The sequence below is a fragment of the Molothrus aeneus genome, chromosome 5 (genome assembly GCF_037042795.1).
Source record: "Molothrus aeneus isolate 106 chromosome 5, BPBGC_Maene_1.0, whole genome shotgun sequence".
NCBI lineage: Eukaryota > Metazoa > Chordata > Aves > Passeriformes > Icteridae > Molothrus > Molothrus aeneus.
In genome coordinates, this window is record NC_089650.1 from 53,405,673 (window position 1) to 53,425,133 (window position 19,461).

At 36.3% G+C, this 19,461-nt stretch overlaps 1 protein-coding gene across 8 annotated transcripts in view; it reads right to left on the minus strand.

The window, feature by feature from the left end:
- Positions 1–19,461, minus strand: part of TAFA5 (TAFA chemokine like family member 5) — a 466,113-nt gene that overhangs the window by 230,503 nt on the left and 216,149 nt on the right. For all 8 annotated transcript variants that reach the window (XR_010783740.1, XR_010783739.1, XM_066550769.1 and 5 more), the window contains one exon: positions 10,632–10,781. Coding sequence is in view for 6 of the 8 variants with exons in the window: in XM_066550769.1 (XP_066406866.1) it covers positions 10,632–10,781 (150 nt within the window). In the remaining 2 variants the exon portion in view is untranslated. The remainder of the gene's footprint in view (positions 1–10,631; positions 10,782–19,461) is intronic.

The window sequence follows — 19,461 nt, forward strand, 5'->3', positions numbered from 1 at the left end:
TAAAAAAAAAGTGGTACATAGTTTTAAAATGCCATTTCTAACCATGTTATAGCCTTTCTTGAGCCTCACTTTTATTAAACTTTTTGTTGATGTTGTTGTTTATAGTTCTTTGTGCTTAATGGGAGTACTGGCAGGGGGGGAATATTCCTTGACCATGCTACTTTCACATAGTGTCTGAAATGTCATTTAGCTATAGTTATACCTCACCCATGAATGGCAGGGGTATTTACAAAGGTTCATCTCTCTATATTCTCTTACTCTCACTGGAGACTAACATGTTGCCCTGGCAGAAGCCCACCTTCACACATGAATAATTTTGGAAGTTTCTCTTTTCCCACTCTTCTGGGGATAACTGGAAGGTAGGCTAACAACCAGAGGGGGTAATATAAACATGTTACATTTTTTTATAAACTGTCTCTAATCAGTGAAGACAGTGGCTTTTCCAGAAGGCAATCTGAGCAGCTGATGGCCTCAAATATTTACACACATTACATTCAAGCAGAAAACCTATCTGCTAGTCATCCTATGTTCTCTTTACTGCCATAAAAGAAAAAGAGACAAGTTTTCAGAAGTGATTCTAATATTCACACTATGTGATCTCTGAAATGCCCATCACAGCCCCCTGTCTGCAGAGGGAGGTGCAGAGGGAGCTTACAGTGACCAAACTCCTGAATTTAGGAATGTCATGTTGACCTACTGCCTGAAGTTAGGTAATGAATCAGACTGCAATCAGACTGCTGTGGTTGTTGATAGCGCCCTGCCGCAAGATATCAAGCACAGAAAACTCTACCCAGTGATTCAGTGCATGCTTATGCTAATGCATAATATGTTCTCTAGTTATTTTGTCCACTTCAATTTAAAATGTCTGTAGTAATTAGGCTTCTAGTCACTTCCTCAGGAAATGGTTTCACAATCTGATGTCACATAACCTCTAACCATTTTTCTGTGCTGGAACTGCCATCAGAGCGCATAGATGAGAGAGGATTAGACTACATGGGTGGCTGCATAGGAATGTCAAGGAAGCAAAGGAAACAAAGCTGTTAGCATTGATGAACTAATGCATCCAATCAAACACCAGGAGGCTGAAGGTGTTGTCTTTCAGATGAAATGTGAAAGCAAGGCACTAAACATTAGAGGCAATTAAAGTTCTCTCAGCACTCTTTGCACAGTATCAGTGCTAACCCCTGGTTCCTGGCCACCTTCCAAATCACATAAATAATTCTGCTTTCCTAAATATTTCCCTGCCCTATAATTTAAAAAGGCATCCATCTCTTCACTTGAAATAGTATATTGATGCCAGGTTTAGCCTCGAAGTAGGATGCTTATAAGTGAAAAGTGTTTCCAGGTCTTTGTTATAAGTACAAAAAGTATTTTATTTTCAACGACATTTTATCCACTCTTATCCTGGCATTATTTCCCTTACCATACATCTATACTGTGCCCAACTTGTAAGCTGTGATCAGTACTCACTCCCTGCTACTTGACTGCTATGAATGAACTGTTCTGTGGAAAAGACTAACATTATGCAAAATGTTGGTCTGCAGCTTTATGCCAGGTCCAGTCACTGAATCACAGAACGATTGAATATCTCAAGCTGGAAGGGACCTGTAAGGATCATCAAGTCCAATCCCTGCTCCTCTCAGACCTAGACTAAACCAGATGATAAATTTTGCTTCATCTGTCAGACAGATCACCACCTCTAAAATCAAAAAGGAAAGAATGGTAATTGTGGCAGGTGATTCCCTTCTGAAGAGAACAGAGGGCCCCATATGTCGACCAGACCCAACCCACAGGGAGGTCTGCTGCCTCCCTGGGCCCCGAGTACAGGATGTTACTGAGAGGCTCCTGGGCTCATTCAAGCCTCTCATCGAAGGGTTGACCTGACCCACTGCTGATACTCCAGGCTGGCAGTGATGAGATTGAAAAGAGGAGCATCAGGGCAATTGAAAGGGACTTTAGGGCACTGGGTCAAGTGGTTGATAGGGCAGGAGCACAGGTAGTGTTTTGCTCAGTCCCTTTGGTGGCAGAGGAAAATTATGAAAGGAATAGGAGAGCCCACATGATCAATGAGTGCCTCAAGGGTTGGTCTCATCAGCAGAATTTTGGGTTCTTTGATCATGGGGCAACTTTTACAGCATCTGGCCTGCTGGAACAGGATGGGCTCCATTTCTCTGTTAAAGGCATAAGGATTTTAGTCCAGTTCATGAACTAAAGTTAGTTCATGAACCAGCAGAACTCATTGAGAAGGCTTTAAACTAGGTTTGAAGGGGGAAGGGGATGCAGCTGGGCTGTCTGGAAGCAGGCCCAAGGGTGGTGAGCCTGAGCTAGGGGTGAAATCAGTAGCCCAGCTGAAGTGCATGCACACTAATGTGCACAGCATGGGTGACAAACAAGAGCTGGAGTCAATGGAGCAACAGCAGAGCTATGATGTAAATGCCATCATGGAAACATGGTGGGATGACTCACATGGCTGGAGCACTGCACTGGATGGCTACAAGTTTTTCAGAAGAGACAGGAAAGGTGAAAGAGGTGAAGTCATGGCCCTTTATAATACTGACGCTTTTGATGCCGTGGGTATTAAAACTAATGACGATGAAGTTGAATGTCTGTGGGTAAGAATTAAGGGGAAGGCCAATAAAGCTGACATCCAACTGGGAGTCTGTTATTGTCCACCCAGTCAGAAAGAAGAGATGGACAACTTATTCCATAAGCAGCTGGAGAATGTTTCAGGATCACCAGCCCTTGTTCTTGTAGGTGACTTTAACCTACAAGAACATCTTCAGGGAACTTAATACAGCAGAAAAGAGGCAGTCCAAAAAGTTCTTAGAGTGTGTGGAGGACAGCTTTTTGTTGCAGCTGGTGAGTGAGTCCACTAGAGGAGGGGCTATGTTAGATCTGTTGTTTGCAAATAGAGATGGGCTTGTGGGAGATGTGGTGGTTGGGTGCCACTAGGGGCAGAGTGATCATGGAAGTATAGAGTTCTTGATATTTGGTGAAATCAGGGGGGACATCAACAAGACTTTTACATTGGACTTCTGGAGGGCAGACTTTGGCCTGTTTAGGAGACTTATTCGGTGAGCTCCTTGGGAAGCAGGCCTTAGAAACAAAGGAGTCCAGGAAAGGTAGGTGTGCTTCAAAACAGAAACTTTGAGGGCACAGGAACAGACTGTCCCTGTGTGCCAAAAGATAAGTTGATGAGGCAAACCCCAGCCTGGATGGGCAATGAGGTTTCAGAGGAACTTAGGAATAAAAATAGGATGTATCATCTTTGGAAGGAGGGTCAGGTCCAAAGCTCAGCGCAAAGTTAATTTGTCAACTTTTGTATAGGATAATAAAAAATGTTTTTACAAATAAATTAAATGGCAAAAGGAAGGGTAAGACCAACCTTTTTTCTCTCCTGGATGCGGAAGGGAACTTGGTAACTGCAGATGTGAAGAAGGTGGAAGTGCTTAATACCTTCTTTGCCTCAGTCTTTAGTGGGAAGATGGCTTGTCCTCAGGACAGCTGTGCTCCTGGGTTGGTAGATGGTGTCAGGCAGCAGAATGGTCCCCCTGTTATCCAAGAGCAGGCATGCAAAGAACTGCTGAGCCACTTGGATGTTCATAAATCTATGGGACCAGATGGGATCCATCCCACAGTGATGAGGGAGTTGGCAGATGAGCTTGTGAAGACACTCCCTATTATTTACCAACAGTCCTGGCTCACTGGTGAGGCACCAGTTTGGTGCTGAGACCATTTCCCAAAGAAACCTGTTTCATTGCCTGACCATGCTCTCAGTGAAGAACCTTTTCCAAATGTCCAATCTGCCTTCCCTATGATGCTGTTTCACTCAATTTCCTTGGGTCCTAACACTAGTCACCAAAGAGATGGGATCTTACCCTCTGCTGCCCATCTTGATGAAGCTGTAGACTAAGATGAGGTCACCCCTCAGACTTCTCCAAGCTGAACAAACCAAGTGACCTCAGTTGCCTCTCGTTAAGTCTTGCCCTCAAGACATTTCATTATCTTGGTCACTCTCCTGTTGCAGTGTGATGTAATAGCCTGTTTCAGCTATCCCAGTTCCTCCCTCAGGTGTGCCAACAACCTCCCCCTTCCCCTTGCCCCCTTGCTAAGTGCTGTCCATCAATCTTAACATTCCAGCAAGGTCATCGTGTGATTGGCGAAGTCCAAAAGATGTCTCTCAGCCCTGGCAACATTGGGCCATCCAGGTGGCACTTGTCCCCTGAGAATTCCCCCCTCCCACCCCTTCCCTCCCCCTCTCCTCAGGATTAAAAGACACAGGGACCACGCAGTTCGGGGTTCTGTTGGAGCTGTTGCAACGTTCAGAGGTCTGTGTGCCAGGAATAAAGCTCTGGATCAAACCCTCCAGCAGGACCCGTCTCCTTTTTCCTTCACCATCGCCTAAAGCCTTTCCACCAGAGGCAAACCTGAGTTCCTGCTTGCCTGGACTTGTTCCAAGTGCCAGCTGCAATACCCAGCCAGTCAAAGGTGTTTCTGAGGTGAGACCACCACAGCTGCTGCCTTTGGTCCAGCAGCAAGGCCAACGAGCCCAGGCATGTTCCACCCAGCAATATTGGGATCTTAACCCCAATATTTTGGTTCCAAGACTCACTGCAACAGCCTGATGTCCATCTCATATTGAGGCACCCAAAACTGCCACAGTATTCAAGATGGGTCCTCTGTTGTTTGAATTTAGGTACCAAATATTTCAGAACATAATGAAACCCTTACCTACCCTTCTTCGTTAGAGTATTCCTTTAGGGTAGTTATCAATCTGTGTGCCACCTTCTTTGGCAGGGCTTTGGGTTTATTTTTCATTGCTTGCTTGCTTTTTATGTCATGTGTTTGATTACTCCTTTTATGCATTCTCAGTCAAGAGAGGAAAGCTAACTTTCTTCCCTGTATTTCTTATAGACACATCTTTGTTGCCATTGATGGTGCAGCTATTGATATGTTCCATTTAACACTACTCAATTTCTGTCTTAAGGTTGAACAGCGGCATTTCTTCCCCAGGAACACTTCAGTCGCTAACTGACACTTGACATTCATTATCAGAGAACAAAGGTATTCAATGTGAACATGCTTACATGATTTTACTAAGTTTGTGATATTATTGAGACAAGAAATTTCACTCAACTTCTTTTGGAATGTCACATGTTGTCCTCAGTTTGGAGCTGAAAGCAAAGTAACTGAAATGAAACTTCCTGTGTGTTTCCAAATGAAACGTGACCTGCAAGGTGGAAATTGTCAGACTGCATGCATAGGAAAGAGAAGCTGATGAGTAATAGAAAAAATTTTACTTCCATATAAGTAACTAGGAAAATCTGAAGTTCTGATGGAATTTTCTAGAGGTAGTTGAAAGAAAATAAAGCTTTGTACATGCTCTGGTGCATCTATACATACAGATGCATTTGTGATTGCATATGTGGGAGTTGTGATGAGGAAAGGAAAAAAAATATTATTACTTCTTCAAGCCATGTCGAAAAATCTGTTTGATATGCATATTAGTTTTCCTTTTGGTTTTTGTTTTAAAGAGACATTTCTTAAATACAATTAAGTATAACTACAGTGAAGGAAGATTTGAAATATGAATCTACAATAAAATAAGTATAAAATAACAAATATTGCAATAACAAGCATATTAAATACTCTAAATGTGAAAGCAAAAATTTTCATTTCTTTTAGTAATTATAGTTCTGATTCCTTTTTTTCTCTTTGCTCCCTGCAATATGTCTAAGATTCTTTAGAATGATGAAGCTTTCCAGTTATTAAGCAGTTTTGTTTGAAGTGCATGACCTAGGATTCTATTAATGATCAGTTCTGACCCCTACGCCTCCCTATAGAGTCCCAGAGATAATAAGAAGAACAGGGAATTATTGATTGAAACTAATGTGGCTTCCTTGTAGATCCTGAGTGTCTGTGTTAAACAAAATCAATCAATGTCAACCGAAAAGCATGTTAATCATAATGTATGAACAACTTATATATGCTAACATCCTATAAAAACAAATATTGCTACAATGTTTGCAAAAGCAATTAAATATTACTAAAACTATAAAAAGTAAAAAACAAACACACAAAAAACCAATCAAACTGTACTTTGATTTGTAACAAAAGGTGTCTGAACACTCTGAATTCACTTACCTGACCTACAACTGTCCAAATTTAAGATTTTTTGGATATTGGGATTGATCTCCCGGAATTTTTCATAGCACTTAGTGGACAAAAAAGTTACTGGTACTCAAATTCAGAGCATAAGAATCTTCTAATCACAGAATTCAGGTAAGCAAATTAATAATTGCCATCCTAATTTTCTCAGGTAAATAAACAAATTCTCTCATACCATTTTTCCTCTCATCAATGATTTCTATTTTCTGAACAAAATTACAATTTATTTCATTTACCAATAAATATATATTCTACATAAGTACTGGAATTATTAAACACTTAAAAGTTCTTTACACACTTCTCAGGATACTATCCTTGTATTCAAAGAAATGCTTTGGCATAACAAATCTTTTCATATTTATACAACTCTTGTGAAAGAACCCAAATCATGGGTGCATCTGTCCACAAATTTTTATCAAAGACTTTTCATCACTTGCTTTAAAACAAATTTAAATTAGCAAAGGTACTGAACAAAACTAAAGAATAATTGCTATCTTCCAATCTCTCACTGGTTCCAGCTTAAAAAACTGATGAAGCTTAACTGACACACACGGAAATTACACTGGTCATAAACCAGATGTTATGTTGAAATAAAATATCTTATCAAACTAATGCAACTGAGGTCATTGCTATGGAATTTGATCTCAAAAATGGGACTAGGGAACACCAGTTGCAAATAAAATAATATAATGAAAAATGCAGGCAAACCACTGTCATAATATCACAAACCCTACATTCATGAATAAAAATTACATCATAACAAAACATGCCAAATATACATTATGACTCTGGGTGTAGAAATGAAGCAATCAACACTAAATCAAGCTTTAAATCAGGGTGAATATCGATACCCTTTTTTCAGAATACATTAGCAATCTGCCATAGTTAAAGACTGCTAGGAAAAAATACAAATCAAATCAACCTTCTCCATCATATGGAAATATAAGAAAATCTCTGTTCTTCGTGTACTGCTCAGACCAAGTTCTAAACACTCTATTTCCATTTCTAAGAATTTCATTTTTATCTATCTGACATTCACTGTGTTTCCTTTCTTAGGAAAAACCTTCAGTTGAAAGCAGAGTGGATTTTGATAATCAACTCAGGACTTACTCTAAGAGCGATGTTGACAAGTGCAATCTCATCCAATGTTTGTAAAGTTTAAGAGCCCTTAAATTACCTACTCCTTTTGCTGCAAGAATTGACACTTGCATTTCAAAGCTCCAGGAAATATACTACACAACTGAATATATTCTAAGCTTCTCTCCACTGAACATTGTAAAAATGGTAGCAAGGTACAACATAATCCATTTTAAGGTTGTAAAAATTACTAGCTTTGACGCTGAATTCTTAAACCACTCTCTTGTTAGAAGATGCAACGAAATTGTTAGCTAATATTTTCTCACTATTGGGTTAGCAGGTCACACTTACTACGCCTGCTTCCTTCACATATAACTTTGCATTAAAGGTCTAAGGTCCACCTTCACTTTTGAAATAATTTCTTCAAAATCAAGACTATGTAAAGAATGAAATGGACCAAATTTTTGAGGTTTTTTTGACAGCAAAAATTAAATGTCAAATAGCAATTATGTACTTAACATCAACTATAATATAGATGACGACAAATTTGCAAAAGTACATTCTTCATCCTATTTAAGAAAGCTCAGGGAAGGATTTATTTGTTTCAAAAAATGGGATTCTTTACTGTTAAAAACAAAAACAAAAAAACAACCCAGCAATTATATTTGGTTGTTACATTCCTAAACTACAAGTGTTTGACTTAATATTGGAGAGAAAACCAGCTTTCTGCTACATAATTTTATGTAGCATTCATGTCATGTTCAGAATAAAGCTTTGAAAAAATTTACTCCAGAAATGTGTATAAAAATATGGAAGAATTCAGTGTTAATTCTTTAAACTATGAACCTGGTAAATTCACAGATAGATACTTGTCAGTCAGTGGCCAATTTATCTGCCAGCATTACTTGAAAGAAGGTTAGAGACAAGATAAAATGCTTGTTTATTCTTTCCTATGTAATTGTGTTGAAGTTATGTAAAACTAATTTTTTAACTCCATTCATGACAAAAACCTCCTGATCAAAGGTTTGATTTTTGCCTTCATTTTAGTCTGGAAACTTGATATACAGTTCTAGGTACTACTAACCTTTTTGAGCTCTGATTACAAAACATCCCCAACAGTGCTGAGGAAAATAAAGTAGCATGTCCTACATATCTTGTAGTTATTCTTAGCAAAGGGCTCAACATCCTAATTATAAACATTTCAGAAAATAATGAAAAAAACATGTTATTATATCTTAATATGTCACAGAATCAAAGAATACCAGGTAGGAAGGGAACCTCAAGGATCATCTGGTCCAACCTTTTTAGGCAAAAATGCCAGTCTAGACAAAATGGCCCAGCACCCTGTCCAACTGAATCTTAAGTGTACAATACTGGGGAATCCACCAGTTTCCTGAGGTGTTTCAAATGATGTTTTTTCTCATTTTGAAAAATTACCATTTTCTGTCTAATTGGAATACCCACAGAAGAAATTTGTACCCATTATCCCTCATGTTTTCCATGTGACTCCTTGCCAGCTTTAAAAAAAATAATTATGGTATTTAGACACAAATGTTCAAGGGAAGCTTTATTTTTCAACTGATGAATTTCCCACTTATTTTTCAAATGTGAAGTATTACATTAAGAACCTTCTCTGACTACATGATCTCAAACCATGGATCCTGTCATTCAGTTCTCTGTTTTCATAAAATGATCATCAAGCACATTGAAAGCACAATCAGAATTTGAAAGAGACTTTCTTCATGAGTTTCCCCCAAAAACTAAGTAAAGAAAGAAAAAATATTTTCAAATATCAAATTAACTCAAAGCTTCCATATTTTGAAAACAATCTAATGTAATAATCAAAGGATGAGGTGCAGTCATGTCTTAGTGACATTTACATTCCAGCTAAGTTTCATCTTAAGACACTCACAGGTGTATCAAGGCAAGGCAGAAAAACAGTGTGTAAAAGAGAGTGATGCATCTGACTTATCCTAGGGAGTTAAGATGAGATAAATTACTCTGAGAACGTCCATTTTGCTCTTTATTGGGCATAAAGAAAAACTGGAGTTGCTAGCAGCTACCTTTGGATACCCAAGTTACAGCAAATCAATCTAACCATAGGCCAAAACTGACTGATGAAAAATTATATTTTGTTCCCAGCTGGTGCAGAATTCTTTTTTTTCTTGCTTAGAACTTTGCTGTTTTAAAATAGGAAACATGTGTTGAATATTTTAATTGCTAGTTAGTAAGCATTTTTCCTAAAGTTGCAACTATAAATGACATAATAAAATCATTCCTTTCTTAAGCAATTATATCTTATGATCTAACAACAAAACATGAAAGGAGAACTACTGGATATAGTATTATATTATGAAAGAGACAGCTAAGAAACTATCTTACAGAATAAGAAAAACAGTGAAAGAAAAATGCAAAAATAGAATGTGCATGATGTTCTATATTTAGCTTTGTGGGTTGTCTCTGAAATCTCCTTTTGAGCTGTCTTTGATAATCACTGGTAAGACCAAATTCTGAGGCAACCGTAGGGTGTTCTCCATAATATTTTTATCTGAGGACTTAAACCAGCCAGCATTCAAAGCTAATCCATATTTATTATAGTTCTATACATAAGCATACTTTTTTTTTACTTCTGTTAATGGAGACTAGATCAAAACATATAATTCTACATCATTATTTTCAACATGTCTCCAATTTCATTTTTAATATTAATGCTTGCTAAAAGCCCTGCAAGGCAGACCTCTCTTAACTCTCCCACTGTTAAAATACCAGAGAATTTCATTTGTCTCAAAATATTATTTCAAAGTGAAACATTTTCATACCTCCCTGTATGTGAGCAGTTTTCCAGCTACATGCTATCAGTGCATCTGCAGTGAATCATACAGAATATAATTTTAAAGAGAGAAGAAATACTGGACATGTGATGTACATTCAGATACTGTATTCCAATTATAGCATCAGTGCTTTCTTCAACAGCATTAAATATCACACAGGAGCAGTCACATTAGCCTCCCAGTGGCATAAGACCTTTGAGGCTTGCTTGCTGCATTTTTTTAATGTCTTAAGGAAAAGAAGTAGAGGAAAAAAAGAATGCCATTTCACTGCTGATTCTGTAATCACATGCAGAATATAACAGCACCATGCCTTTAACATTCAACTGCCTATCAAGTTAAAAGAAAAAGTGAAATTTCCAATGAAAAAAATGAAATTGTAATATCTATACTAGTAGTCAGGTATTTTCCTTTGGCTGAATTTCAATGCTATTGCCATTGTTAGTTGGGACAACATGAAAATTTTCTCTATAGGGTTTTTATGGTTTCTTGGGGTTTTTTTGTGAGACACAATTCTTATATTGGCAGACACTGATTGAATAGATTTTTGCTTCTTACCATCAACACATGCTGGCCTTGCTCTTGTTGTACCGGCAATCTGTCCTTTTTTACATGCACAGCGAGCTGTTTGTCGGGCTATAGTCCTTCGGGGCTGACTGCTATCTCTGTCCAAAGTAACAATCTCACATGTACCTGCAGCCAGTTGACCTGGAAAAAAAACCAGCAACAGGTACCAGAGTCACTGAATGCACTACAGGAAATCTATTACAGCCAAATAGAGCCACGGCCCTAAGTCACAGCAGACACTCCACAACAAATGGGCAGCCAGCCAATGGATATAATAAAACTGAGATGACATACAATTTTTCTTTGTGGTGGACATATGAAAACCCTGCACACTGGTTCTGTCAGAAAATAATTATTGTTCCACAAAAGCCAGAGAGTTGAGGTTACACAGGTTACTTTTAGTTATGTTGGCTAAGTAAAGGAAGAAACTTTCACGGCAATGGAATTTAAATGGTATGCTCTTTCCATACTTTCAGAAAAGAAATTATAAAGCATATAGGAAAAAAAAACTTCCCCAAATTTCCATGAATACAATCAAGTCCTAACTGCTTTATGTTTTGCTTTTTGAAGGAAAAAGCCTTTCAAAGCATGCCCACATTTGACAAACTGTCAGTCCTCTGGCTCTTGCTTCATCTGAACTGAAAGGTAATTAATTCTCTTATTTACTCATATTTGATGTAGCTGTTATTTTCTTTTTTTCTTTTACTAAATTTACTATGTAACTGTCAAAAGTCTTAAATGACACCACACCCTTAGCTCAGTAATTACTTTTAATTGACTTGTCCAATATAGGTAGCTTTTCCTAAGTACTAAAATTCACACTACCTAATTCTGAATAGGTGGACTACGCTATGAGAAACAAACAAACAAAAAAATCCAAAAAATTATTTTATGAATAACATTAGTTTGAAGTTAATGTTATACTTTTAAAGCAATGCACTTCCTCTGGTACAACCAATATTAGGCTAGTAGAATACCAAAATATTACCTTTTTCAGGCAGGAAAGATACAATCTTGAATGTCAATGTGTAGAAAGACCAAAAAAAAAAAATTCCCGACTACTACTTTGCATTACATACAACTTCTGGGCTTTATAGTGCAGTAGTAAACATGTGCGACACCATCTGCAAATCACGAGCTTTCCATGTTTTAGTTTTTATTAAAAAAAAGAAAAATTCCATATTGTTTTTAGAAAAAAATGCAGTTTAAATAATAGTCACAGTAAATCATTTTGTGCTGTAGAAATGAAAAGAGAAAAAACCAAAAATTCTATAATAACATCAAAACTAAAAGAATAAAACCAAATCAACCTGAAATATATATGAATGGCCTTTAAGTCAAAAGGTGCAATATTTTTCTATACTCCTTTTTTTTTTCATTCAGAATACAAGTTTATCCAGTCTATTCTTCTCAGAAGCAGTTAAAATGCTTGTTGTGTGGAACAGCAAAATATCGCAGACTGTCACCAGCATTGTGTCTCATTCACTGCTAAGGCACCTAAATTTTATGTTTCTATGACTCTTACAGTGCAGTGAATTACAAAATGACAAAAAATAAGATCTCAAAGATGGGTATGAAACAAAGTACTACAAATTCTTGCAAATATATGACATATGTAAGTAACATACATTAGGCACTTATAAACACATATATTATATTCACAATAGTGAACATTATCACCCCAGTGTTTAAGGGCTGCTGGCAACTAGACTCATGAGCTATGGTCAGTCCTGTGTTTCTACCCTTTTCCACTCAGTCTGTTAATAAAAACATCTTACGATAAACATATTAATTAGAGGACTTCACTCTGTTATATGCTGCTTTTTTTTTTATTCATTCAAAAATATTGGATTAGATGCAAAGGTTTAGCAAGAAAGATAGTGGCACAAAATTTTCTAGTAAAAGACAAGGGAGATCCTGCTACACTCAAACATGTTGAACTGAAAAAAAGAAAAAAAAAACAACAAATCATTTGCCTTGGTGCTAACATATTTCATTCTGGGTTGTAGGAGATGTATTGCTCCTAAGGAATATAGCTGTCTTGGTAGATCATGTGAAAATAAAAGATAATGAGAATTGTATTTAGATCCTGATGCCTTAGGCCACAAAAAAGTGGAAGCATAAGTAAGACATGTAAGTGTACAGCTTTCCATACTCTCAACTATCCATGAGTCTATTTCTTTCATTAAAAGCTATGATAAATCATACAATCTAGGTGAATAATTGTATAAAATCTCATTTCAGAGGAAAGGAACCAGACTTACAGCACAGTGAAGGCAAATAATGACTATAATCAGAGAATAAAAACAACGAAGCTCTATGTCAAGATAATTTGTGAAGGCAATGAGTTTTCCAGGGACTGCAAGCTATGAGTATCAATAAGAACAGCTAATGGCATTTTCTGCTTTTGGACCTGTAGAATTTTAGTTCTGCTTTGGTTTTCAGAAATGATAATTTCTTCCAGGCATAGTAACCTAATTTTCTTTATGAATTTTGAAAACTAGGATACCTACACAAGAGTAATTGCTATACAATTTTGTCTGTTGCTTTTCTTTTTTCTATAGCAGAAGAAAATTGTAAGCTGTTGTAGAGGTACAGGAGCTCTTACATACATGACATAAATATTTCCTCTCGATTGTGTCACAGGCTGCAAAGATTGCAAGCATATTAAGCACTGCAGCAGAGAGTACATCCAGTGTTACTTGGCTTTAGATGGCTGTAAAGCATGAAATGTATTAGTTAAGGTTATGGAAGGCCATCTCCAGAGAGAGAGAGTCATCCTGGTGTAAAACATGCCCTCTCTGTCTTTCATTAGGTGGAATGGTAAGTCTACAGGAGTACACTTAGATGACGTGTGCTACATTGGCTTTTTAGCAATTTAATCTAGAAATATAAGGTACAAAGTAATGGAACTAAATGAATATGCTTCTTGCAAGTACTGAATTGCAAAAATTAGGATGCCTTTCATTTTCAGGGAAGTTAACACAGTGACCTCTTTCAGAGATGTTAATGAAAAAAGGCTCTTCATCGGTGAGCCTCTGAACATGCTCCACTTCACTCCTAAAGCCAGGGAAGAAATCTCTAGGCATCAATGGCTGGAGTTTCACTGGAGTTTTCCAGTTGAGAGATTAAGAGCCACAGTCCATGAACAGTCATAAAGGCTCCACACTTCCATTATATTTTCTTTATGTGTTTGCAACACACAAAGCAACTCACCACCCTCCAACCTAAACAAAATAATCTTGGTGGAAAAAAAATACAAGCATCATTAAAGAATAGAGTCATACTAGCCTTGTCTAAAAGTTTTCTTCCAAGAAAATTTTGGGTTTACTGTTTTATGAAGCAAATATGAAGATTATTTCAGAAGTACCATAAAACTTGAGCTTTCCAAGTTAATTAGTAGATATTTCTTTGTTACTGCTACTGTTATTAAATATACATATGTAAATATGTTAAATATATCTTTTATAATTTTAATCCAATAATTAAGACCTCACTGGCAATTTATTTGATTTTCTCTTGTCACCATCTGATTACTAAATAGAGAAAAGTTTCAGTTCTTTAATGCTGCTTTATAGTGTAGCACTGCATTCTTAAAATGCCAGTAGGTCTCTCCCCACTCTGTCCCACCACAAACACGAATGCTTCTATACGGAATTATTTCAGAAAAAGGGAAAAACACAGGATTCTGAATTAAAAATGCAAGTCAAAGTAAACAAAAATTAAAAAAATTCACAACTTGCTAAAATTTTAAGTAAAAAGGACTGAGCTCTTGGCTTGTATCTTGAAATTGTTTACAGTAACTGCTGTATACATCACTTTTTTTGGGTTTTTTTTCTAAATGAAATCCATTTGTGATCAGTCCTCAAACTATTCTTTGTGAGATTTTCATGGAAGTGTGGGAATCATGAGTATAGGCATATGTATTTAGCAAATGTGCAGGAAATATCTCAAGATAAAAAGAGCATATTTTGCTCTTTTTATAGTACTTGCATTCTTGAAATAAAATAATTTGTTTTTGAAAAGCTTAAGAACAGAGGGCATTTTTCATGTTTACCACTAAGACTCTTCTGCAAACTAAATGTCATTGTTGAAAGAACAAAGATTTTTGAAAGATCTGTATTTTCTGCAATAGTTAAAAGCCTTAAATAGTAGATATATTTGCATTACATGGAGGATACTTGGGTAATATTTTAATATTCTGTGGCTAAAAATTATTTCTTTAATTATCAACATTAACTACAGAAATTAAGTTAAAGATTTTTTTTTAAATTTATGCTTATTGTAAAGCTGAAGGCTTTACCTTTAATTCATTTAAAGAAACAAAATCAAATTATGAATTAATGGATCTGTAGGTACAGTGAAAGTAAGTCTTGATCTATATATACAGATTTTTCCAGGAGTTTAGATTTCATGCTCATCCAGAAAACCTACTTGTGATTTGTACATGCAGGCTTATATTATGGTTTCAGTGAACAATTTTTCCATGCATCACCAATTTGATGCCTAGCAACACAAGCTCTTTTAGTTCAAAATGCATTAAGTTAGATGGTATTAAAATTCTTGGCTGGATTCAGATATGCTTTTGTCAGTGAACACAATGCAGGAGTTGTTTCAAAATCAGATCATAGGAATACATTCAGTAATTTTCTATTACAATATTGAAGTCTTTCTGACAACAGAGCCATGCCAACCCCTGAGCAGAGCTGAGGATCAACAATTCCTACTAAAATAAGGGGGAACTGAAGTACTTAGTGTCACTCATTATCTGCAGTTTGACATTAACCTGAGTAAAAAATATTTAAATATAATTAAATTTAAAATATAAAAAGCATATGTTTAAGTGGAACTCAATTTTTGTCATATATTCTTCCTCAAAGAAAATATCCTGAAAGAAGATCTCTTACACTGAACATGATCCAATTCCAGACAGTCCAATTACTTTTTCTTTTTAAACTTTAGTCCATAATGAGGGAGATTATGGCAAGGAATTGGTTTTCCTCAAAGAACCAAACTCATGTTTAAGCTGCAATAGTAGAATCTGTGAAAATCCAACTAGCATTAACTAAGAGCAAGTTCTAGGATGCTTCTGGGGGAAAAAAAAGTATTTAAAATAAAGTAATAAAGTAAATAAGAGCAGAATTGCCTTAGTCAGTATGGGGAAAAGTTTTTTTTTTTCAAATTAATCAGCACTATTCAAGAATAACTATCAAATAAGAAAATTGTTTCCATTGTTAACTTATGTGATACAAAGGCATTTTAATTTTTTAATAGATTATGTTTAAGGAAATAAACTTTTTCCCTTTCATCTTTTCAAAGTCAGTGACATTAAAAGCATTTCTTACCAAGATGTTTCATATACCATTTTGGATCTTATATTCATTTCATTGAAACAAATTTTTTGTCTGTTTAAGTAACAAGGCTACACTAAACAATTCTTCATGCAAGTAGAATTAGACAACCTGTTTAAAACAGTCTTTACCAGTTTTTCTTGAGGGTATGATTATGTTGTCAGTGGAAGACAAGACCGATGAAACAAAAAACTAATTAATTTAGATAATCCTTATCTATTGGTGTAACCCACAGGTGCCCAGTAGAGTAAAAAGCAGTACAGTCTTTCCGGAAGATTCCTTACATTTACTTCATTACAGGTTCAGAGCAATACTTGATGAGAGTCAACATTACAATGTGATCTTTGTAGCCTCTCAATCTTAAAAGAAGTGATTTTGAATTTTAGTGGTATTAAAGAAGAAGATGTGTCTTAAAAAGTGTGGCTTGAGTGCCCATTTTATGAAGAAAAAAAATCACTGTAGAACTTAATTGGTAAAATTTATGAATAATGAGAAAAATATGATTAATGCCTTCTCCTTTAAATATTTAGTTTAATTTTTCAGAGTTCCACTGCAATGAAACAGTATATTATGATATTATGTCCCCCTAGTAATTACTAATCTTACTGCAATTTTCAGACTACCACTTAGCCATCTCAAGCACATAAACAGCACAGACATTAGGAAAATAGTTTTCAGCTCCTCCATTCTGAAATAAGCAGTAAATTTTAATTAAGATAGATCCTAGTCTTCTAAGTAGTTGCACAGGAAAGAAAATCAAGTCTGTGGAGATTCAAGATACATTCAGGGCCCATTTTGAGATTTCATTTTTTTCCAGATAAGAGTAATGCCCTAATTTATTGCACCTGATACTGCTATTTCATGTAATTGCTAAATGTTTTGTTGTATAATTAAGAATAATTTCCCCTCTATCTGACTATTAAAAACACAAGAGAAAGAAAAATAAATGTAAAACCCAACTGCAGTAAAAACAAACTGCAATATTTCAGATTCCAAATGGGATTCTCAATCAGAATTGGTACACAAAGGGGAATTCCAGACCAGGAAAAGATCAAAAAGTCAAGGATGTATGAATAAATATAGAAACAAGTCATTTTTACATAGGAACTTAGTTCTAACCAATTTTTCCTCCTTTATTACTTTAAAACATATTTCATACTGCATATGTAGAAATGACAAGGTGTTTGAGTCCTTTTTCTTCAACTAATTTCTGCCTCTGTGTAAGTCAGTGTGAACTGCAAATCTCAGCTGCACAGAGCTGCTCCAAGGAGGACCTGCAGCTCCAAGGGGTTAGTTAATTGCTTCTGGAGGCCCCAGTTGGTTACAGAAAGGAAATAACTGCAGGAATCCAGGACTGAACAAAGCTTTGCTTATTTGCATAAGCCAGGAAGTGGCTGTTATTCTATTACTTTCCTAAAAATATTAAAAGATGTTAAAAAAAAGATGGAAGAAAAGGAGAGGGGGAAAAAAAAGGCAAAAGAAAATTAAAATGGAAAAGAAAATTAAAACAAAAAAAAAAAAAGAAATAGTAAAAAAGAAAAAAATCCTTCTATGTCTTTACCAGCCTCTACATGTAAAATAAACCTAGTCTGTTTATAAAACCAACATAATAGCCATAGGGGAAAAAATGTTATTGGAGGGATGCTGATATTTCTCTTGAGAAAGACAGGGATAAAAAGCACAGGTTTGTCTAAAAAGCTACTGACATTTGTTGGAGCCAGAAGCTGTATGTCAGGAAGGAACAAGTCTGTTGTGTTAGCAAAATATGTCACTGCAGGGAGCATGAAATCAGTTTGAAAGAACATGCAGATAAAGTCATATATCAGAAGTAGATATAATGTAGCTGCTCAGGTAAACAGTGTTTTTAACTTCTCAGGCTTTCCTTTGCACTATCAAACCATTATCCTAAGATTACCTGATTGCTATTCTAGAAGGATTTGAAACTACTTACAAATGAACAGCCTTTAAAAACTCATCATACAAGTAGCCATCCTGCTTGTATCAAGGTATGCACTGCAAGATTCTGAGTTCAGAAGGTGAGCAGGTTTTGGGTAAAATTTGGTCCAGTAAGGGCCATGCAGGAAAGAACTAACATACTGAAATTTTGTTTTCTTGAATCCCGTTGATTTGTCTCAGTCCTTAAACTGCAAAAACAATAACCCCAAAGTCTAATTAACATCCACCAGGAACTAAGTTATATCCTAAGCAAAAAGAACTGTGTCATTATTCTGTGCCTGTAGCAGGTTTCAAAACCTGAAGGCCAAAGCAAGCAGCTGAAGACAACAACTACCTAACACTATCCAGCCTTGTTAACATGCCATATGGTAACTCATACCTATGTATGAATAAAAAACTCAGATTATGAAAATTTTCTGTCATTTTTGTAGGACAACTATTATCACAGTACATAACCTACTCTCCTGTTAAGTAGGTCTAAATGGTTTCTTTAAAATAAGGCTGTTTATTTTCACTACTGCCTGTAACATTACTCTTCCCTTTTCTCAAAAGACGATGACAAAAAAACCCTAAAATATTTTCTTTCTAGTAATGGCACTGAAATGCAGTTGTTTTTTTGGTAATCTAGATGGCAGGCTTACCCTGAAGTCACTACATAGCAGACAAAATGTTCTAGTAGCTAAGGCAATTATTTTGCCATCTTTTTTGTTCATGGAAAAGGTCCATAAACATTCTCCATTTAAAATAAAGTCTCTCAAGACATGGTTATGCTGCACTTGCTGTGAACATATAGGTACAACAGCTCACACATAACCACAGGGAAATATAAACTTATCTTAGGAACACAGCAAAAGTAAACACTGGAAAAAACAAAAAGAAAAAAAAAAAGGAAGCTGTCCAAGAAGGAAACAAAACTCAACAATTTTTAATGCCTTACTATCCCTGAGAAGAAGTAGTCCCACTGAAAATATATTAATTAGAAGTATTATGGATGAATCCAAATCAGTCTCATGCTGGGAATCTTGAGAAGACAAAGGATTCTCAAGCCCAAAGCTCCAACAGGCAGAATTTGCATCTCTTGTTGTGTGTCTGCAGTGATCATAAAGGAAGTTTATGGTGCATGTGTTCAACTAATCTGGATGCTAGCATGAGTGCTCAGTTCAAGCACATCATCAGGACCAGAGCAGAACAGCTAGTCCCTGCTGTGTCTGATGTTTCTTCTTGCTTTGCCCTCCCTGTTGTCACTGCTCCCAGCAGAGCAGTTCCTCCTCGTGTACAGCAGGGCACAAGGGAGGCCCTTATTCCGGGGCTCTGCTGAGCCCATGGCTACATTCAGCACACAAGCCCCACTACTGCAGGTTCAGCACCAAGGTAAGAGTTAGAAAGACAGATATAGTATGCAAAAGAATTATGTCCTTTCTGTTAAGCTAATACAAAACTTCAGCTCCAACCAGAAGGAGTGAACTTCAGACCAGGCTTCTTAACTGATTAATTTGAGTGATGGCTTTCATTTT